General features: G+C 41.2%; 1 protein-coding gene across 2 annotated transcripts in view; it reads right to left on the minus strand.

The window, feature by feature from the left end:
• The window catches only part of pcbp3 (poly(rC) binding protein 3), a 120,511-nt gene that overhangs the window by 53,916 nt on the left and 42,673 nt on the right, over nt 1-23,922 (minus strand). For both annotated transcript variants that reach the window (XM_034186217.1, XM_034186216.1), the window contains exons 5-7: nt 2,506-2,663; nt 1,862-1,885; nt 1,699-1,731 (exon numbers count right to left, since the gene is read on the minus strand). In XM_034186217.1, the coding sequence (XP_034042108.1) occupies nt 1,699-1,731; nt 1,862-1,885; nt 2,506-2,580 (132 nt within the window). In that variant the 5' untranslated portion in view covers nt 2,581-2,663. The remainder of the gene's footprint in view (nt 1-1,698; nt 1,732-1,861; nt 1,886-2,505; nt 2,664-23,922) is intronic.

The raw sequence follows: 23,922 nt of genomic DNA on the forward strand, positions 1-23,922 counted from the left end.
AACAAATTACACCTGCAGGAACTGTTGCAGACCGTGCCGGGCCTGCATCGGCCTGTACAGCCACACCAAGCACTGCAACTCGACAACTTGATGGAAGACCTCGGGCCTAGAAACCATGATCTTATGCAGTGGTGGGCACAGATAACCAAAAAATTAACTTCGATAACAGATAATCAGATAACTGAAAAGTTATCTTCGATAAAGATAAAACAATAAACCACCCAAAAACGTATCGGAAGTTACAGATAACCGATAACAGATAAATTCCAATATTGTCTCTGGTACATTTGCAACTACTACTAAAACGAATTTAAGTTTTAATCCTTGTATAGAGGATAGAGACACTTTTCATAGAAGCAGCTCTCTTCTGTTTGCAGAGGGTATAACTGTATATCTGTTACAAAACTTTTAACAGGTAGATGCTGAACTGATTTTAAATTTTAGAAATGCTTGTCGCTGTTAAGCTTTGTTTATCGGTCTAAAAGTTATCGGACAAAAGTTAATCGGAAGATAATTGGTCCGATAATGGTTTTTAAAGTTATCTAAAAAGATAATCCGATAATGAAAACATTATCTTCGATAATTATCTGTTATCGGATTATCGGAACTGTGCCCACCACTGATCTTACGGGATCAACGGAGCCAACAATTCTTGTCAATATGCTTTCTCAATGAATGGATCAGACTAAACATTATTCACATGAAGCACCTTGAAGTGATCGATTCTGTGATTGTTATATTTGGAAAAATATTCAACTCAATCCATTGAGCAATCACCTCTGACCTTTATACGTACCATAAAGAGAATATTTCTTTCAGTGTTTTTGCTATTTGGTACACTGAAAAAGAACCAACTTAAAAAAGTGTTATAATTGATAAAACCTGAATGAATTAAGTTGTTTGATCTTAAGTCAGCAACTGAGATCAACTCCAACTTACAAACTTAAGTTCAAACAACTTAATTCATTCAGGTTTTACCAACTGTAATGCTTTTTTTTAAGTTGATTCAACTATTCTCTTTTTCAGTGTAGAACACTTAGTTTAGCAGATATGGAGGTAAATTAGATTTTGAATATTGGCAACCACAGACTGACAGACTGTGTTACTCCACAGTTACCTGTACGCACAGCACCTCATGTACATGATGGGAGGAACAGCTGTGATTCAGTGGAAGTACTGAAAAAGTTTGGACGTCTTAGTTAAAGTTACTCCTGTTGAACGTTGGTGTGACAGCATCGTCACCCATGTGGCTTTGTGGGTCAAGCCCGCATCTTACAGCTGCATCATTATGAGTCACATGGGCCTCACGGGGGCTCGGGAGGTGGCACACAAAGGGGACTTGAAATCTGTGTGTAAATTATCACGATCAAAGGTCAGCAATCAAGAACAAATCCAAAAATCCAAAGTTAGAGTCATAGATCACCAATTCGAATCAAACTCTCGAAACAAACAACTCTGTGATCAGGACAAAGAAGCATGGTCAGGAACAAAGCAGGATCTGAAAGTCATCATTTAGAATCAAGACTGTTTGAGAAGAGAGTAAATTAATATAATGACAGTCTCTCAATGATAAAGACCATGAAAAAAGAAAATGTTAACAAAGAAACAGAACTTTTGGACCTCTGGAGTAGTATGTGCTAGTTCCTCATTACTGTATAATTCCAAAAGTGCTTCTCTGAGTCTGAAACTCTCACTTACCTCATCACGCATCTTTTTTACTGTTTCACCTTTCTGAAAAAAATGACAAGAAAAAAACAACATAATGACAAAAGTACAGCAATAATTTAAACTATGGTCATTTTTTCCCAACCCCAAGTATAACTATATGCAGTGTAACTATATGCAATTAAAAAAGACAAACCTTTCCAATTATACTTCCAACTTCCTGCAATGAAAACAATCACAAAAAGTAATTTTTTTAGTTTCATTAAAATGATTCCCCGTTTTGTTTTGTTTTTTGTTGTTTGTTTGTTTGTTGTTTAGAAAACATGTTTTGTTTTCCTGGTGAAGGTCCAAAACATCTGGGACCTGCACGATGACTCAATGAAAGATAAGACGCCAAATTATTGTTCTTGGACAAGGGAGTATCTATAATTTTAGGTATAGAAAAAAAGGGGAAGGCTATGTGTTTTTAAAGTCATTTATAAAAGAATAAATCAATACAAATTAAAATATTAAAACTACTAAACTTGTTAAACACTGATCTTACATTCAGATTGGGCGTGAATTGTGATTTACGTATACAAACAAACAGCAACTAACAACAGGCTTCACAGCAATTTCAAATCCTAAGTGAGAGTTGGGAATTCAGTAGTTTCAAACAACTGCATAAATAATTTGTCCAAACAGTCTTGCAAATCTTGCAGAACAGTAATTTTAGAATTTCAGGATAGGCTATATGCCAAGTTACCATCTTCAAGTCAAGTAACAGGAAAAATAAATCTCATTCTCTTTCTCCCATTTAATTTTTCCTCAAAGTCAGGACTATTTTCTGTGGATGTTTACCTTCCCGTGCATTAGGAGGCGGATGGTCAGGGTGACGTTGAGGCCACCCTCTGGCTGTACTTTTGTGGGATCCATGGTGGAACTGCGGTGAGGCCAGAGCAGGATCCTAGGAAGTCCTCAGAACACAGAACACAGAGGTATTCCACCCAGCCAGTCACCTGCCAAATAAATAAATAAACAATTAAATTAATAAGTCACAATACATTACATACACACAAATTCATAAAGTATAAAACTCCTGTAAGACATATTACTGCATTTATTACTTTTTTAATACCTTCTAAATTTTACATATACAATACTTTATGATTTGTTTTCCTAAAATGTTTTCCCCGCTGATATTTAAGCTAAATAATGACATAATTATTAAAAAGTGCAATGACAGTTCTGTAAGAGCAGCATGTGGAAAGTCAGCCTTTAAAAAATAAGAAAAATTGAACCACAAAAAAAACAAAAAAAAAAAACAAGGTGTCACCCCACCACACACACATGCACATATGAACGCACATATGAACACACTTTGATGACAACTTCACACAACACTTTGTGAATAGTACAAGAGGTTCGCTATTAAAATCCGTTGGTAACCAGGTGTAATTGGATTCAATTTCCCCAAATAGTTCTTCTACCTTTACATAAAAAATAAATAGAAAAATCAATATCAATGACAGTTTTTATAAAAAATTCTGTTTTCCGTGGAACTGGAAAATAACATTTTGAGAGTTCTATAAATGTAATCAGTTTTGTTACAGCTCCATTTAAACTACTCCCCCACCCCCAAGAAAAAAATGACATCACAACATAATGCAAAAATAAGCATTGTTGATGGTGGAATGAGATCATTGAGCCTCCTGAGTGAACACACAGTTAATGCTGTCCACTTGAAGGTGCACCACAATGACTTGTGTAGTTCTTCAGCAGAAAGTCTTCCTCCATAAAAGAGTTCTTTTAGAGAGCTGGACATTAAGGTTTCCCTCCTATGCCCTCATTATCTCATTTAAATTGCTTCACTCCCTCTCGCCTTTGCTGGCAAGGAAAAAGAAAAGCAGGACCTTTCTAACACAATGAGGAATGACCCAGAAAGTACAAACTATTTGCGTGTGTGTGTGTGTATAATTAGATGGAAGAAATGGCCGAACATTCGGCTTCAGAATGCAACTGACTATTGCTTTTCTTGTTGATGAACCTGTTGATTAGTTTTTACATTTTGCAATTATTTATTAAAAACATTCATAAAACAAAACAAAGCAAAGGTGGTGTGGTGGTCTTAGTGGTTAGCACTGTTGTGTCACAGCAAGAAGGTCGTGGGATCGCATCTCACCTGGACCTGTCTGTGTGTGGTTTGGATGTTCTGTGTTTGCATGGGTTCCCTCCAGGTGCTTTGGCTTCTTTCCACACCCAAAAACTTGCAGGTGAGGTGACTTGGTGACTCTAAATCATAGGTGTCAAACTGATTCCAGAAAGGGCCAAGAAGGTGCAGGTGTTCTTGGTAACCACCAGCTTCACCTGGTGATTTCACTGATTAACATCACTTTGAGCATATGGGTTGAGCTCATCATGAGTAGATACGAGCATGTGTGTGTGAATATGAATGTGTTCGTCCATCCATATGTTGCCCTGCGATAGAGTGGCATCATGTCAGGGTCTATCCTGTCTTTTAGCCTATGACTGCTGGGATAGGCTCCAGCCCCCTCTGTGACTCTTGAGTAAGTGGGTGTTGGTACTGAATGAAAAACAAAACACACAGTACACATACATATAGAACTGTATGATACACATGTGATGGTTTGGTGGGCAGATTACACGGTATGACACACATGCGTATTTTGTTTCCATAAGTCACTGACATTTCAGTGAGCTGCACTGCTCATGTCCACAGACTGTGTCCCTCTAGTTCCATGCTCTGTGCAGGAGGCATGGCCAGTTCCCTCAGCTTCTTGTCCACATTTGAGTTGACCAAAGGGAACAACAAACCAGCCATTGGATGCAAGCAACCGCATTATTCCACACATAAACTTTGGAAGCATAAATGAAATTGGTTAATTTTTTTTTTTTCTAAAATATTACCCTAAAAGTGAAACTGATCCTGCATTTGTGTTGAATCACTGTCCCCATATGATATCTGTCAGGACTGGTGGTGGTTTGACGCAAGAAGCAGTAGGAAACCAATGCAAACTCAGAGACATGGCTGGTTGTGGAGAATAAGTAGCTTTATCTGATAACCAAGCAGTGAGTTCAGTACACGGGAAGTCAGACATGCAGGCAGAAGTATCAGACATGGAACAGGCTGGGTCGTCAAGGAGTGTAACAGGCAAGGCAAAGCCAGAGTCAAAAAACAGGCTGAGTTCACCAGTACGGTGAGGCGGAGGATGCAGTACACAAGCGAGGTCAAAAAACACTAGAGCGCAAACTGGACAGGGCGAGAGGCTAGAGAGTGATCAAAGTCAACAATCGGGCTGTGAGCTGTGGAACTGTGAGGGTTTTAATAGGAGCAAACTAATCGAGGTGTTGTGAAGCAGGTTTGTGGAAGGTTCTGGAAAGGAAAGAGAGGCAAGAAAGGCAAGAGAGTGCGAGAGGGCAAAGCAAGCGGTGCAAAGCAAGATAAGAAGGTGACAGAAAAACTAACTGAATAACGTGGCATGTTCTAGACAAACAATAATGCGTGAGCAAAACAAAAAGGGGCAGAACTAAGAAATACTGCGACTAGTCTAAAGAGGGGAAAAACATGGAACTTAATATTATACCAAACTAGGATGAAACAGATACTGGCTCAGACAAAAGAGAATACAATAACTGATGAAGGCAAACAAACATAGGCTAAACTGCAAATAAACAAAACCCGGTGAATACAGAATAATACAATAAATAAAACAAGATAATGGATAAACAGAACATTCAATGAACAACAAATGGAACATAATCAGATAAGCAACACTGAAGATAAATAATAACAAAAAAACTGTTACCAAGCATTAAAATGTGATAAACTGATGATAAAAATGAAAAACTAGAATGGAACTGAATCATGACAAAAGAATACAAAGTGACAAAGAAACAAAGTGACAAAGCAAAATGGAACACAGACCAAACACATGATGAAAAAATAACCAACTAATAAAACAAAGCAGGAGCCGAAGGGGAGGAAAAGAAAGAAGGAAAGATGGAATCAAAGCCCTGAACAGGGCCAAACCGTGACAATATCAGAGTTTAGACAGACAATGCCACCAACCTATCACAAAAATTCACGTTTTATATGAGCTAGTGTAGCTAGTGTTTAGATGGCCATCGAATAGTGACACTGTTGAAGTTACACATAGCTTAAAAATATAACGCAATACTAAAATACCCTCGCCCGAATGAGCATTGATTTCTTTATGATTTGCAGTTGTTTAATTAATTATTAAGATCCTATTGTCTTACTACAATTTGTAAATGGTCAATAAAGCCACTCTATCAATCAATCAAAAACAGTATTTATGCTTTTACAGCGTCTGCAGTAGTGTGTGTCTCTCTGTGTAGACACGATGTTAATTCCTTCCCCTGCACAGTGGTGTCTTAACCGTGGTACAGAGGCTAAGCAGTTAAAATGATTGATCAGTTTCTTTCTTTTTCAAAGCCTAGTTCTGGTGGCCACCAAGGCCACAGGTGCTTGTGCTATTTTTTGCAGAATTTTTCTTCAGATTTAAAAATCACATCTCGTGTGCTGGATACACGTCTGAGCCCTGAGCCTCTGCCTGCACTGTTTGGTGTTGCAGAGGGAGTCGTTAAATTAAATAAGAACAAACAACTCATCCTATCTTTCACCTCTCTTCTGGCCAGACGAGCTGTTCTGCTCAGATGGAGAGAAGCCTCTCCACCTCGTCACACTCAGTGGCTGGCTGACATCATGTCCTGTTTAAAATGGGAGAAAATCAGATTCTCACCTCAACAGAAAGAGGGTAAATTTGAGAAGGTTTGGGGACCTTTCTTGAACTATTCCAGTCTCTTTGACAGCACAATGTACTTTGAGTAATGTAGTTTCTGGGCTATTTTTATTACTTTTTGTTTTGTTTTGTTTTTGCAGTAATGGGGCGGGGGGGGTTCTTCTTTTGTTATTGTTCTTATTCTATGTGCTATGGCTCATATTGGCATTGATGTAATTTGGTAATGTCCTCACTAATGTTTACATACAAATCTCTCATTGTCAATTTTGTTGATTCTTGTTCTTGATTTTTTGAAAAAGTGAAAAAAAAAAAAAAAAAAAAAAAAATATATATATATATATATATATATATATATATATATTGAATTAAAAGAAAAATAAGAATTAAAAGGCATTGTACATCAAAACTGTCGCTGCCCTTCTACTGAATCAACCTGAATTTTCTAGTAAGGTTGATGACATTCATATTTGAAGAAAAAATGACGGCCTGTTGGGAGCTGCATTTTCTAGATAAGAAAATCAAAGCAGGTATATCTTATTGTCACATCCTGTGTCCTTGCTGACCTTCTCCTTACATGTTGCATGATCTCCATCTCAAACGAGACCTAGACACAACATCATGCTTCAAACAGCACTGGCTTTGCAGCAGATCAGAGATGTAAGGCATAATGAGAAGATCAAAAAGTGGCATGACATTTTTGTATAAATGATCACTTGTGGAATAGGGACCTGTTTCCTTTCTCACCCGTCACAGTGTGAGTCAGATCGTACTAATCTCAATCCTCTTCATTGTAGAAATAAAAAAGGTGGAAGGAAAAATGTGAATTGAGAGAGCTTGAAGTCACATGGAAACTTGTGGTTAAGCTATGTCCTAAAGCAGCACACTAATCAAGAGACTGCTTTGAAATAATGCAATAACCTGGGCATACTGTTTTTTTTTTGTTTTGTTTTTTTATGTGAGACGCTTGTGTTGACAGTTTAGAATAGAATAGAATGCTTTTATTGTCATTATACACAAGGTACAACAAAATTAAAAGACAACTCCCGTAGTGCAAAGGTGTAAAAAGTAAATATAAAAAGACAAATAAGAATATATACATGTATATACAAAGGAGCCAGTAGGTGTATATACAGTAGTGTTCAGAATAACAGTAGTGCTATGTGACTAAAAAGATTAATCCAGGTTTTGAGTATATTTCTTATTGTTACATAGGAAACAAGGAACCAGTAGATTCAGTAGATTCTCACAAATCCAACAAGACCAAGCATTCATGATATGCACACTCTTAAGGCTACAAAATTGGGCTATAAGTAAAAAAAAAGTGGAAACAGGGGTGTTCACAATAATAGTAGTGTGGCATTCAGTCAGTGAGTTCATCAATTTTGTGGAACAAACAGGTGTGAATCAGGTGTCCCCTATTTAAGGATGAAGCCAGCACCTGTTGAACATGCTTTTCTCTTTGAAAGCCTGAGGAAAATGGGATGTTCAAGACATTGTTCAGATGAACAGCGTAGTTTGATTAAAAAGTTGATTGGAGAGGGGAAAACTTATACGTAGGTGCAAAAAATTAAAGGCTGTTCATCTACAATGATCTCCAATGCTTTAAAATGAACAAAAAACCAGACGCGTGGAAGAAAATGGGAAACAACCATAAAAATGGATAGAAGAATAACCAGAATGGCAAAGGCTCACCCATTGATCAGCTCCAAGATGATCAAAGACAGTCTGGAGTTACCTGTAAGTGCTGTGACAGTTAGAATACGCCTGTGTGAAGCTAATTTATTTGCAAGAATCCTGCGCAAAGTCCCTCTGTTAAATACACATAAAGACATGTGCAGAAGAGGTTACAATTTGCCAAAGAACACATCAACTGGCCTAAAGAGAAATGAAAGAAAATTCTGTGGACTGATGAGAGTAAAATTGTTATTTTTGGGTCCAAGGGCCCCAGACAGTTTGTGAGATGACCCCCAAACTCTGAATTCAAGCCACAGTTCACAGTGAAGACAGTGAAGCATGGTGGTGCAAGCATCATGATATGGGCATGTTTCTCATACTATGGTGTTGGGCCTATATATCGCATACAAGGTATCATGGATCAGTTTGGATATGTCAAAATACTTGAAGAGGTCATGTTGCCTTATGCTGAAGAGGACATGCCCTTGAAATGGGGGTTTCAACAAGACAATGACCCCAAGCACACTAGTAAACGAGCAAAATCTTGTTTCCAAACCAGAAAAATTAATGCATCGCAGATGTGAAGAAATCATGAAAAACTGTGGTTATACAACTAAATACTAGTTTAGTGATTCACAGGATTGCTAAAAAAGCAGTTTGAACATAATAGTTTTGAGTTTGTAGAGTCAACAGCAGATGCTACTATTATTGTGAACACCCCCCTTTTCTACTTTGTTTTACTAATAGCCCAATTTCATACCCTTAAGAGTGTGCATATCATGAATGCTTGGTCTTGTTGGATTTGTGAGAATGTACTGAATCTTCTGGTACCTTGTTTCCCATGTAACAATAAGAAATATACTCAAAACCTGCATTAATCTTTTTAGTCACATACCAATACTATTATTCTGAACACTACTGTAAATAGAACTCTGCACCATTCATTGCATTCACCTTTATAAAAATAAATGCATTGAATAGTGCAGACTGTAGGCTAATGTGCATTCAATACCCATATTGCACTTGGGTAGAACATGTTGGTGAGTCTGAATGTGCGGGCCTTGCTGGACCGGTACCTCTTTCCTGAGGGCAGCAGTGAGAACAGGCTGTGCCCGGGGTGTGAACCATCGAAGCTGATGCTTCTGGCCCTGCACAGACATCTGGTGTTATAGATGTCTGACAGAGAGGACAGCTGCGCTCCTATGATGTTCTGTGCTGACATCCTGACTCTCTCCAGAGCCTTCTTGTCAGCCTGAGAGCAGCTCCTGTGCCACACCAAGATGTTTTTGGTGAGGATGCTCTCTACAGAACATCTATAGGACAGCAGCAGTTCCTGGAACAGGTTGACCTTCCTCAGTGACCTTAAAAAGTACAGACGCTGCTGTTCCTTTTTCACAAGGGCATTGGTGTTGGTGCCCCATGTAAGGTCCTGAGAAATGTATGTTCCCAGGAACTTGAAGTCACTGACCCTCTCTATGGTGTCTCCGTGAATGAGAAGGGGGAGGTCCTCCCTCTTCCGCCTAAAATCTAGCACCAACTCCTTTGTCTTTGAGGAGTTAAGTGCCAGGTTATTTAGGGAGCACCAAGTAGTCAGGACCTCATCTCTGTAGGCCGTCTCATCATTGTTGTGAATCAGCCCAACCACAGTAGTGTCATCCACAAATTTGACAAAGATGTTGCTGCTGTGGGTTGGTGCACAGTCATGGCTGTACAAAGTGTACAGCATGGGGCTGAGCACACAGCCCGGAGGGGCTCCAGTGCTCACTGTCAGCACTGAGGAGTGGTGGGACCCCATCCTGACTGACTGCAGACGGTTGGTGAGAATGTCTCTCATCCATCTGCAGGTGTTCTCGCCAATGCCCAGACAGTGCAGTTTGAACAACAGTCTGCTTGGAACAAGTGTGTTAAAAGCACAACTGAAGTCCACAAACAATTGAAGATCAACCATAGAGCTCAGCAGTAGTAGTTTCTGGAAGTAATAATTCCATTCATTTTCTAGGTGTAGTTTTTTTTTCTTTTTTCAGTCAACTGATTCCGTTCTTTTTCTCTCTGTCCAAGGTACGAATGGTGGATGGATCCAAACTGAAGGGCCTGGACGGACTGTGAGGTTGAAGACCTGAGGCAGGTGCTGCTTGCTGCGGTCTTCATGTGGGGGGCGCACTGACGGTGTGGCCAACCCCTGCCTGTGGTGCTGACACCTGTGTGGTTACACCCACAGCATTTGAAGTCTGAAGAACCAATCCACCACCCCCCCCACACCAACTGGTGGTGTCCTGGATATCTGCGTGTGGACTTAATAACTCTCAAAAATTTGATGTTCCTCTGTATTGTTAAAAATGTTTTTTGTTAGTATGACCTAGCAGACAGTCACCCATGAAGTCTGGTCTGCTTGAGGTTTCTTCCTCAATATCATCAGAGGGAGTTTTTCCTTACCACTGTCACCTGTGTGCTTGGGGGGTTGGTATGGTTAGACCTTACTTGTGTGAAGTGCCTTAAAGCAGCTTTGTTGTGATTTGGTGCTATATAAATGAAATGAATGAATGAATGAAAATTTTCTCACTGACATTTCAGAAAATCTTGATCTAAAGTATTTTTAAACCTTGAACCAAACCAATCAGCTATGACATGAACCATGAGCATAATAAGATTGGATTTGGATCAAAATAAATGAAGGAAAAAGAAAAAAGACTACATACCTATTTACATTTAAGCAAGAAAGAACTACTAATCCGATAATGCATCACCAATCCAATCTTCCTGATTGTTGCCTCAATCTTATTCTAATGCTTTTCATTACCATAGTGTTTATATGGCTAATTATAATATACGAGGTCTAGTATCCGACTGTATTATTTTTTTCAAAAACCATATGGATTTGAATTACGTGTGATTACATCAGACATGCTTGAACCCTCGTGGGCATGCGAGAGTTTTTTCACGCCTGTCGGTTACGTCATTCGCCTGTGGGCAGTCTTTGAGTGAGGAGTCGCCCACCCTCTCATCGATTTTTTTCATTGTTTAGGAATGGCTCAGAGACTGCTGCTTTGTTTGATCAAAATTTTTTCAAAACTGTAAGGCACAACTGAGTGGACACCATTCGATAAATTCAGCTGGTTTTCGGTAAAAATTTTAACGGCTGATGAGAGATTTTGGTCTGGTAGTGTCGCTTTAAGGACGGCCCACGGTGCCTGACGGCGATCTGCACTTCGAGGCGGCAGCGTCTCGCCATTTCAAGTTGAAAACTTCCACATTTCAGGCTCTGTTGACCCAGTAAGTCGTCAGAGAACAGAGAACTTTCAGAAGAAGTTGGCATGAGGAGTTTATTCAGACATTCCATTGTTAACGGACATTTTGTAATGAAAGAACGTGCAGGCAGAGTCGCATGTCGGGCCGGACCCGACCGCGGGGGGTCGCGACAGGAAAAACACCTCCGTTGGAAACCTTAACGAGCAAGTTGGAACATGCCCAAGCTGTTAAACAATTTCTCAGTTACTCACTTGTTGAAAGCCATCAAAAGCCGCCTGAATTTTACAAATGGTTTTCAACACGGAGGTGTTTTTCCTGTCGCGGCGCACACAGATTCACCGAGTCGTCACGGAAACGACTCGGCGAATTTGCGCGCACGTCTTTCATTAAAAAATGTCCTTAAACAGTGGAATGTCCGCATAAAGTCCTCATGCCGGCCTCTTCTGAATCTTCTGTGTTCTCTCACGACGTCCTGGGTGAATTAAGCCTTAAATTAGGATGTTTTCAGGTCGAAACAGGCCGACGACGGCGCCTGGAAGCGCTGCGCGACGTCCCGCTCCGTGGGAAGTCCTTACAGCGACAGAAACACCCCATTATCTCTCATCAGCCGTTAAACTTTTCACTGAAAACCAGCTGAATTTCTCGAATAGTGTCCACTCGGATATTTCTCACAGGTCCAGGAAAAATTTTGATAAAGCAAAGCACGCCGTCTCGAGCAGCATGTGAAACAAAGGAATTCAGCCGAGAAGGCTGGACCACATCTCACTCAAGGCCTGCCCACAGGGAAATGACATCACCGACACACGTGAAAAAACTCACGCATGCGCACGAGGGTTCAAGCATGATTGGTGTAATCGCACGTCATTCAAATCCATATAGTTAAAAAAAATAAGTGTCGGTTTCTTATCTAATAGACCTCGTATAATAATAATAATAATAATAATACAGTGCTCCCTCACTATAACGCGGTTCACCTTTCACGGCCTTCCAGTTTCGCGGATGTTTTTAATGCTATTTTGCATGCTTTTCTTTTTAACAGCGCATTGTGTTCTGCGTCCTTATCAGGTGGGCCAGTCACGGCACCAGTCGGCATCACCGCGATTGCTCTCACTGTCTCAGCGGGCCACTCACACCGCCCTCCTGTCTGCTGTGTAGAGCTGCGCCAAATCTGGCAACAGGTCCAGAGACTACGCTTGCTATTTTGATGCAGATGTTGACCGAAGCCGCAGAGCTCCGTGGCCACCGAGAGAGGACTTGGATTTTGAGGGTCCCACATCTGTACCTCCGGAGGCAGTAAGCGAAGGGAGTGCACATGCATTGTGTTTTGCGTGTGTCTGTTTATAATCTTGTTGCCCAGAAGAAAAAAGAGAGTTTTTACACAGGAGAGGAAAGTGAGAAAATGTTAATGCCTGTTTGAGAAAAGTGTATAAATTGTGTAGTGAGGGGTTTTACAGCCTTAAAACATCTATAATAATTGCAAAAAATAGTGCTGACTACTTCACGGATTATTTTTAGAACGTAACTCCCGCGATAAACGAGGGACCACTGTAATAATAATAATAATAATAATAGTAGTAGTAAAATACAGCCTACATGCCACATTATCAGTGGCAAATATATTTTAATGAGCAGTGAATTACAGCCACCCATGACAAAAGATGTCAAAAGATGTCCAGGTGAAACTTGGATGTCCCCTTAGGCTTTTCAAGCTGGTGAGGCCCTCAGCATTGAAACACCTGCCTGCTTGATCAAGGTGAGACAAATATGCCATATAGCCAAACTCTGGTAGTTGATGTTCCCTTATAATGCAAATGGTATGTATGATCTGGGTCTCCCTACATAACTATTCATTTGACAGTCATGTTAGCAGTACCAAGGATCCACTAAAGAGACCCAATGCTAAAAACATAGAGTCACTGGTTAATGCTCAAGTCCCCAACCATACATTAATAATTGAAGCACCCAGATGCCAAAGAATAGTACCTTTGTTCTCCAGCAAATACATGAGCATTGAAACACCTCTGTTCAGCAACCTTTTGTCAGTTTTTTTTTTCCACATGCCCAGAGTATCCATGCTGTTAAAATGGCCTTCCACATTTCCTATACATGTCTTTGCCCTTTTTATATCTTATTCCAGGTTTGCCCTGGCAACACTGTAGACTCTGGAGTCCCCAGATTTAAATGCCTGGATATGTGTTTTTAAAAGATCTTTCACCTCTTTGTTCAACCATAGTTTTGTATTTGGAAAATGTTTTTTTCTTCCCCATAGTAACACTATTCACACAGCTGCAGCTGTAAAAAAACAGTGGATGAGTATTCCTCCAGGTCTATCTCTATGCCCTGTATATCCCGCTGAGCAAACAGTTCCCACTGTGTGCATTCGAAGCAGTCTTGAATTTACAATATGGCTTCCTCAGGCCACATTTTACCTCTTTTTGTGACAGCATTGTACCTCCGCATAACAGGTCTGTATGCAGGCATCTGAGTGCTCTGCAAGAGGTCAGGTAAGGAGGGCTTTGTAGGAATCTTTCACAATTTATCTTGGGTGCTTGATCTCCTAATGGGAATCTGCACCTGTTGGTAAAAATTTCTGGAGCACAGTTCAGAGCTCTGTCTAGTTAAAATCCTCCGCGATAATGCAGGTAGCTCCTGTATGAGCATCCTTTCATTTTAGTAGTAGCAGAGTACAGCTGTGCCAGTGCTATCTTAGTATTAGCTTGAGGTGGAATGTACACTGTTATGATGATAACAACATGATGCACTTACCAGAGTTCACTGTCCTATTGGCTCAGTACATTGATCACCTAGTTAGCTCCATAACTCTGTCAAGAATCAAGCCATTGAGCCACAACTCGGTAAAAATCAGCAGATAGCAATACCTCATGGATTGCTGTGTGTCAAGCCAGAGCCTTAATTTGTCTAGTTTGTTGATAAGTAACTGGACATTGGATAGAAAATAGCAATGATCTAGGTAGAGCCATATATAGCTAGGCCTGTACATCTGGCATACTCTCTGCTTCTTCTTCTTTTCCCAATGCTGTCTCTGTCTCCACCTCAATAGGATAGTAATGCAGGGAGTTGCAAGCATTGTATTTCTGTCACAATACTATTGATATTAACATGTAAGCAACTGTGCACATCTGCAGTGGTGGGCACAGTTCCGATAATCCGATAACAGATAATTATTGAAGATAATGTTTTCATTATTGGATTATCTTTTTAGATAACTTTAAAAACCATTATCGGACTAATTATCTTCCGATAAATTTTCGTCCATTAACGTGTTGGTTTACATAATGTCTGAGTCAAATCAATCAGTGTTAGCCAAGGCACATTTTACCCAGAATCCTTTGTGATCTGTCTGATCTCTCAGAACTTCAGAATTAGTGCATTATTCAACATTAAAAGATATATGTTATATTTTAACTTTGTACAAATGACAGAATTGACAGTTATTCTATCAGTATTCATTTTATTTAGAACTTTATAACTATTTATAACTTTATTTATAACTATTTATTTATAACTCAGCATTTGCTTTATTTTCCAAGACCTCCTCCGCCTCATGGCATCATTGTGATTGAGCAGAGAGGTGAGCTTTATAGCTCTCCTCAGCTTGCTTCCGTGCTGGAAGCCATGTAGTAAACAGGAGCTTCCAGAAGGGGGACGGATGCTCAAAGACAGAAGTGCTGATTCATTGTTTGTGTCTGTTGTTACTTTTAATACTTCCAGAAGCGATCGTGGTGTTAAAACTCAAAATCAGCTTAGTTAGTTAGTAGCTGCAAGTGTACCAGAGACAATACTGTTAAGATAACTTTTAAGTTATCTGATTATCTGTTATTGAAGTTTGTTTTTTGGTTATCTGTGCCCACCAATGCACATCTGTATGAATGATTTGCAATAGTGATCAACAGCAAAATTAAAAGGACAGTTAAATAACAAAATAAGTATTCAGAGACTCCAGAGCCCCTACGTCTGGACATGTAGCCATAATTTTCCAACCTGGTGGGAAAGGTATGGGAGAAAAGAATGCTTTTCATCCATCCATCCATCCATCCATTTTCTTCCGCTTTATCCGGAGTCGGGTCGCGGGGGCAGCAGCTCAAGCAAAGCCGCCCAGACCTCCCGATCCACACACACCTCCCCCAGCTCCTCCGGGGGAACCCCAAGGCGTTCCCAAGCCAGCCGAGAGATGTAGTCCCTCCAGCGTGTCCTGGGTCTTCCCCAGGACACCCCAGGACTTCCCCAGGACGCCCGACCACCAGGTGCTCGCAAAGGGGCCCGGCCGGGCTCAGCCCGAAAGAGTGACGTGGGCCCGCCCTCCTGTGGGTTCACCACCTGCAGAGGGGCCATGGGGGTCGGGTGCAGAGAGGATTGGGTGGCGGTCGAGGGCGGGTGGCCCGGCGGCCCGGTCCATGCTCACAGCCCCTGGCTGTTGGGACGTGCTTTTCATCCACAATATTAATTTTGTGCATGAAATTTCTATGATTCCTTAGGCCTCCTCAGCTGTGATGAACTACCCCAGACTAATTTCAAGATTTTTTTTTTTGTTGGAAGGGGATCCTAAAAAATTACCTGCAGTCTTGTCATTTAGAGACAAGGACCAAATAAGATGATAAGATGTTCTAACTGATATGGTCTATATCTGTTCCCACCCCAATGTTCCCTCCAGCAAGCCAAGGCTGGACTCTATTTACAACTGTGGTTGTGGATACACACTTCAAAGGTTGGAATTGCATAAGTAGTGAGACTAGATTGTCTCATTTCTTGGAATCCTTGGAAAGTGGCCAACATATTTGAACTTCTTTCCATCAATGAACGATACAACAGGTATATACCAAACAATTCCATGAGTCATTGCATGATAACCCCCACCCCACACCACCTCACCATCACCCCAAGACAAAACAGTTGATAATTAAAAAAAAAAAAAAAAGACAAAAAGACACTTCTGGGCTCCATACTGTATGTAAAACTATAATAAAGGCTCCTTCACACATTACACAAATGAAGCCGACTAGTGCACGAAAGAGGAATTGCATGCCATTCGTGAAAAATCAGAGCCGCCTGTAATGCCTTCGTACACCTGTCGCTACAACTATTCGTGCACACCAGTGGCCGAAAGACAGAGAGTGCCCTGTGAGAGCCCATTCGATCTCACGGCAGGTATCAGCCAAATTCCAGGTGACACACACGAACATCCAACACCACTCACTGGAAACTTAGAAAATGTGGTGCCATTCATGCTGTCAGCACAAAAATAGTGAGCAGGTGATCACTTTTGAGCAGATGGTGAAATTTGTCTAAGTGCCCCACGAGTGTGGCAATGCAAAAAGCAACACACGTAACGTGCATGTGTATCGCACATGTGCGCGTGTCACACCCCTCCCCCGCAACACATGTGGTATGCGGGGGGAGCACACTTGCATGAAATGCTGATATGTACAGTATGTGCAGACATGATCACATGGGGGCCAGACAGCCACATCTGAGCACACACAGCACGGCAAGGTGCCTCTCACCTGGTCGTTGCACACTGACAAGTTGGAAATGACGGCTCAGTGCACATGACGTGTAACATTACAAACACAGAGACCACTGCCAGGACAGGTATACAAATAATTACACCAATAACTACATACACAATTATATGCAAAATAACTAAAATGAATCACCACATAACACAGAAACAGAGAGTGACACTTTGGTCTGAGCACTTAATGGACATGGGGGCAGGTCTGCCAACAGCAGCTGCTCTTGAGATCTCCGGCTTTGGACGTCACAGCTGCGGAACATATACTGTGTTTTGAAGGACATGACCTTACAACTGTCCTCCGTGAGGCATGAGTCTCTGTCTGCTTTCCTCACTGGGAAATACATAAAACATCTTTTGCCATTGCCACGAGCTGCAGCGGCCACACACAGTGCACCTCGGCAGACTACTCCATGTGAAACAGACCATCAGATCATGTTGAACACGTCGCGCGTGTCCGGCCGGACATGTACGCGGGCTGGCCTAACACGCATGTCGTGTGAGCGGTGCACCGCAGGACTACGACAAGCCAACAGTGCGACAAATACACCACTTTCAGTCACGTATCACCAAAAATATGCTGTAACAAATGGCATTTTGTCAGTTATTGCCAAAATTAAAGACGCCGAAAACTTCCTCTTCAATACATCATCTAATTTCCAATTTTTTGAAAAATACATTTATCTCCTTGTTAATTTTAAGCATTTTATGCACCTGTTATAATACAGCAATTTTTGCGTAGTGGTAAAGTTTCTGTCTGTTAATTAGAGCTTTTGTAAATTGCAGGTTCAAATCCCACAAGTGGCATTTACTTTTTTATTCAACCAGGGTTATTTAACCGCAGAGTTCTGTATCGGGTCCCCTTTTATTGACTATTTATATATACTGTATACCCAGTGATTTTCACTAATTATACACCACTATCTAATCTATCAGTGTCCAGTGATTGTAGCAATTATTTATATACCCGGCTGGACATAATAAGACATAATGAGAGCCCACTCTTTCGTTCATGTCATTTCATGACTGTACGTCTATGACCATGGGTCATATACAGAGGTACAGAGGGATCTTGCTTGTATTGTCCACTCGATAAGAGGGATTAAATATTGGGCATTGCGGTGTTCTCTATGGTGTGTAGATTTTATTTTTTGTTTCTCCACAGCAGCGGTATGATGTGGTTCCACATGCTCCAGCTGTTTTTTGTTTTTATCTCAACATCAGTGGCGCAATGTGGTTCCACACACTCCAGCTGGTTTTTATTATATGACAACGGAGACCCCAGGTTGTTGAACAAATGAAGTTGTACATCAAGCAAGAATGGGAAAGAATTCCACCTACAAAGCTTCAACAATTAGTGTCCTCATTTCTCAAATGCTTATTGAGTGTTGTTAGAAGGAAAGGTGATGTAACACAGTGGTAAACATACCACTGTCCCAGCTTTTTTGAAACATGTTGCAGGCATCCATTTCAAAATGAGAAAATATTTGCACAAAATAAAGTTTATCAGTTTGAACATTAAATATCTTGTCTTTGTGGTGTAACCTATAATTGAATATAGATTGAAGAGGATTTGCAAATCATTGTATTCTGTTTTTATTTACATTTTACACAATGTTCCAACTTCACTGGAATTGGGGTTGTATTTTTATCACCATATCAGCAACGTGATGTGGTTCCATGTGCTCCAGCTGTTCACACTGTGTTCATGAATGCACATGAGCATGCACAAAACCGTTGCAGCGGGATCCTTCACATCTACCCAAACGTGTCCCTCCCGATGTCGGCTCGATGTTTTCGTGGTTTGCTCATTCACGCTGTTTCGCCGTTATTCGCCCTGATTCCTACTTATTCGTTGTATGTGTGAAGGGGCCCTAAGTAATGTTTCTAAGTATAAATAATGAAAAATGATAACTACGGATTACACCAACTATGCTAGGTTGTCATATGGAGCTGTCAAGGTTGCCAGGCAACAGGGGTTAGGGGTGGAAAAAGCTCATGACATGACAGCAAAATGATCCCTGGGCTCCACCATCGTATTTCAGAATGGTTTGTTCTGGACTCTGCTGTTCAGAAGGCCAGATCTTCATACAACACAGTCTTAGAAGGACGCAGCTCTTGAATTGGGACACAGCCTATAAATCGTACTGTATTTGAAGGCATGTAACCTTGCATACTGAGCACACCTGATCCCATCAGCTCTCAGAAGTGAAGCAGAGCAGGTCCTGATTCATACTTGGCTGGGAGACCACTTGGGAACACAAGAAACTGAACACAATCTGAACACAAGAACTGGTTCCCATATCCAAATGCAAAACTGCACTGGATCCACTGTATTTTGACCTTGAGGAACTGTAATTGAAATAGGCTCCAGCACCCCCATGACCCTTAATTGGAGAAAGCAGGAATAGACAATGGATGGATGAAACCACAAGTAGCCATAAGCACCCACCCCCACCACCAAAAACAAATAATAAAAAAGCATATCTGTAGGCCAGGGATTGAACAAGCTAACCTCCATCTATCTTGTCTGAATTTACATCACATCCTACTTCAATCTATTCCCAGGTTCCCTTTTTTTTTAATGGTATTTCAGCCTTTGACAACCTTGAAGAAATGGAACCTATTTGATGTGTGTTGGATATGATTTTTGTTGCAACATTGCACCATTCTGCAAGACCCTTCCATCCCATCTGACCCAGTCGCAGCCTGCAAACCTGTCAGCTGTAATCAGCCACTCTGCTTGAAATCTCATCTTAAATTACAGTCACAAGCTGACAGCCTCTTCCATTGTTCCTCTGTAAGCATTAGCTTACTGCGCAAATACTGTATAGGTTATTGGAGCATGCCCTCTACTAGGCCATGCAAAATTCCCCTTTCTTCAGCCTGACAAAAAAAAAAAAAAAAAAGGTTAGTCCTGTTCTTCTGCACATTGTACTAATTGTTAAATAATTAAATCTACACAATAACAGCCCAAGCAGATATTGACTTAAAACTAACAAATGATCTTAGAGTTTCAGTATGAACATTTTTTGCTCTCTTGCATCATCAGCTGAAACATGAACATTGCAGTACTCTGTTAGAATACATCTGTCAGTATTCAGCACATTCAGAATAAAAACAGATGCACATCTCCTAAATCCACATCATAGAATAAAAACAGATGCACACCTCCTAAATCCACATCATTAATGGAGTCTGCAGTCCAAAAGGAAGCAGTAGAATTTCACATTTTTTGTTAACTGAAAGTACATGAATGACAAAGTGACAGACAAGTCAAGACAATGAATGATCAATAAAATTCCATCAAAGACCCAGACGACACAAAGTAGGTCAACAACAAAGCCTGTCACATCTGTCATCAATCATCAGTTAAAGCAGAACAGAAATGTTCGCCAACATAATCCTTAAATCTGTTACGATGGATAATAACGCATAATGATACAAAAGAGTGGATTTCTATTGAGAAATTGTTTCTACATCGTTAAAATAAGCCACGGTAGATACTGACATGACTTGACGTATCTCGTACAGTTGCCGGGTTGTTCTGTAGCCAAATTACAATTTCTCATGCATTGCAAAACTGTGATATAAAATATGCTTAATTAAAAAAATTTAAGATGTCACATTGCATATACCTAAAATTGTTGGCCAAGCACTCGGGACCTGGAATAAAAGGGTTACAATCTGATAATTAAAACAAATATCGACAGATATATTTATTTATTTTTCTTTTTGTGTATTTTTACCTGTCTGCAGTTCCAAACCAAAGACCGCTACTTCAGTCGTTACAAAAAACAAAATGGAACTGAAATACTATGTCCTCTGATGACTAAGCCAAGAAGCAATGCTGCCCTGTCATTGGTCCAAACATGCCATCATGTGGGCAATGAATCAGAACTTGTGACATTACTTACGCTGTGCAACCCGAAAATTATTTCCTGATTTTGACAAAAAATGTGTTTAGCTGCTAGCAGGTGAGCCATCCATTCACATACATGGGAAGAAGACATGTCTCCGATTTGGTCACCCCTCAGGGTTTGGGGGGTTGGAGGTGGGAATGGGTGCCTGGATATTCAAAGTGAAACATCAAAAGATGCTAACATCAAGTCTCTGATAATGGTCATCTTTTGGACAGCACCACTTTTTTTTTTTTTTTTTTTTGCCATTTCATATAGAACCAAGAAGTTCACTTTTACATATAACTTATATTCATCATCCCATCATTGTAATCTATCCGCGCTGTTACACAAGACAGCCAGAATTGCTTACGATAACTGACACTATTAAAGATGAAGTGTATATAGGTTGATAAAGAAGATTAAGTCAGGCTGTTACTGGCAAAACCTATCAACAGAGATCTTATGCCTCCTTAATCTGGCACTGTTAGAAAGGGTGGACTGAGGAGCAGATGTGACCTATTTTACAAATCCTGCAGCAAATCCATTGCAGGAGTAGTAAAAGATTAATCTTAAAGAAAACAGAAAATTAGGATTAATTTTGCTAATTATGACAATGATGATGATGAATGAATGCCTCCTGGCAGTTACGCATCTACCATAATCAAAGTTGTGTATATTATACAAATCACCACAGATGTTTTATGAAATGATATTAGTATGTGTAAACAGAACACATCCTTATCATCTCTAAAACTTTTTTTTTTCTGCTTACAGAATTATTACTGCCATGTTTTCAGGCGACACATAGTGCAATTATTTTTCAGCTCAACAACACTATATAATTAGAATAATAGTAGCAGTAGTAGGAGCAGCAGTAGTAATAGTAGTAACAACAATAATAATAATTATTATTATTATTATCATCAATATTAGTAGTAGTAGTATTGTTATATTCACACAGCCATTTCAAGTCAGAGAAGTGCTTTACATAATCATACATCAAAACACAAAAGGTATTTTTAAAAACCCACAGAAACAGAATAACAGACAAAACCAAAAAAAAAAAATTATTAAATTAAATTAAATCCATACTAGCGTGTTGCCCGTGGAGATCCAGAGGCTCTAGATTGGGTAGTGTTTATAAAATATGTTCTCTCCGGGAACCATCATATTATCGTGGTGTAGAGGTTTGTGTGCCGCTATGAACCTGAGTGCTGTATTGTCTGGAGTCTTTGTGGTCTAGTAGGGTCTCTGATGGCAAATCAGTCTCAGACTAGGGGCTAAACTAAGAATGATTCACAAGACACAATGACAAAATGAGACAGAGGAAATGTGACCCCGGCCCAGAGGAAGCCCGGGGCTCCCATCTGGAGCCAGGCCTGGATGGAGGGCCCATCAGCGAGCACCTGGTGGCTGGGGTTACCATGGATCCCGGTCGGACACAACCCGAAAAAGCAAAGTGGACCTTCCATCTCCATCCTGTGGGCTCACCACTCGCAGTGGGAACCGCAGGTGTTGGATGCACTGTCCCATGGGTGGCAGTGAAAGTCAAGGCCCTCGGTGGGCCAGACCTGCAGCAGGGACTAGCTCTGGGTGTGTGGAATGTCACCTCCACTGCATTGGAGTTTACCCCAGTAGATGACAGGATCACCTCCCTGCGCCTTATGATCCATTGTTTGTGCATATGCACAAAACAACAGTTTGGAGTAGTCTGCCTGCTTGGAGTCCCTGAATGGAGTCCTGTATGGGGCTCCGGTGGGGCATTCCATTGTTCTGCTGGGGGACTTCAACGCGCATGTGGGCAATGACGGAGACACCTGGAGAGGCGTGATTGAGAGGAATGGCCTCCCCAATCTAAACCCAAACGGTCGTTTGTTATTGGAATTGTGCTAGTCATAGACTGTCCATAACGAACACCATGTTTGAACATAAGGATATTCATGAGTGTACATGGTACCAGAGCACCCTAGACTGAAGATCGATGATTGATTTTGTGATCATATCATCTGATCTGATGCTGCATGTTGTGTGGGCCGCCAGAAGAGGAGGTACTGCTGGCCCACCACCAGAGGGCGCCCTGCCTGAAGTGCGGGCTTCAGGCACGAGAGGGCGCTGCCGCCTCAGGAACAAGCCGTGATGGCAGCTGTCACCCATCATCCGTGACAGCTGTCACTAATCAACCAACCCACATCTGGAATAAAAGCAGGAAGACACCTCCACCACACTGCCGAGATATCATCTTCATCTAGAGGTAATATCCTCAGCCTTTGTGGTAATATTGAAAATCTGTTTATTGTGAGTGTTTGCAGGAGTACCGGTCCTTTTGTGGAGGCTGTGCAATACTGCACTCTTTTTCCTCTGAGGACGCGCTGCAAGTATTGAGTGAGAGCTGGAGCTGGAATTCCCACCAGGATTGTTGCTGGGTGTTCACACACCCACCCTTGACTGTCTTTGCTTTCTGCCAGCAGTACCAGATCCGACACGCTGAGACGGTGACCACCTGGGGACTTAGGGAGTTGGCGACTCCAGTATTCCTCGGGTTCGGTGGTAGTGGAAATCGTGTGGTTCCGGTTTGTTTCCAGACGGGCGTCTCTTATCGTCGAGCCTGCCCACACGACACCTTATTTGATTGACTTTTGCACATTCTGAAATCTGCTGTGTTTGGTTGTGTCATTCACAACAGTAAAGTGTTATAATTTGACTCCTTCCATTGTCTGTTCATTTACGCCCCCTGTTGTGGGTCCGTGTCACTACACTTTCCCAACACTGCAAGTTCTGGATACTGGAGTGAAGAGAGGGGCAGAGCTGTCAAGTGATCAACATCTGGTGGTGAGTTGGATCAGAGGGTGAAGGAGGACTTTGGACAGGCCTGGGGAGCCCAAACGGATAGTGTGAGTGAACTGGGAACATCTGAAGGAGCACACTGTCTGACAGATCTTCAACTCACACCTCCGATGGAGCTTTTCTAGCATGCCTGTGGAGGTCGGGGGTATTGAACCAGAATGGACAATGTTCAAAGCTTCCATTGCTGAAGCTGCAGTGGGCAGCTGCGGCCTGAAGGTCTTAGGTGCCTCAAGGGGCAGCAACCCTCGAACACCGCAGTGGATACTGGTGGTCAGGGAAGCCATCCGACTGAAAA

Source organism: Thalassophryne amazonica, chromosome 14 (assembly GCF_902500255.1).
Source record: "Thalassophryne amazonica chromosome 14, fThaAma1.1, whole genome shotgun sequence".
NCBI lineage: Eukaryota > Metazoa > Chordata > Actinopteri > Batrachoidiformes > Batrachoididae > Thalassophryne > Thalassophryne amazonica.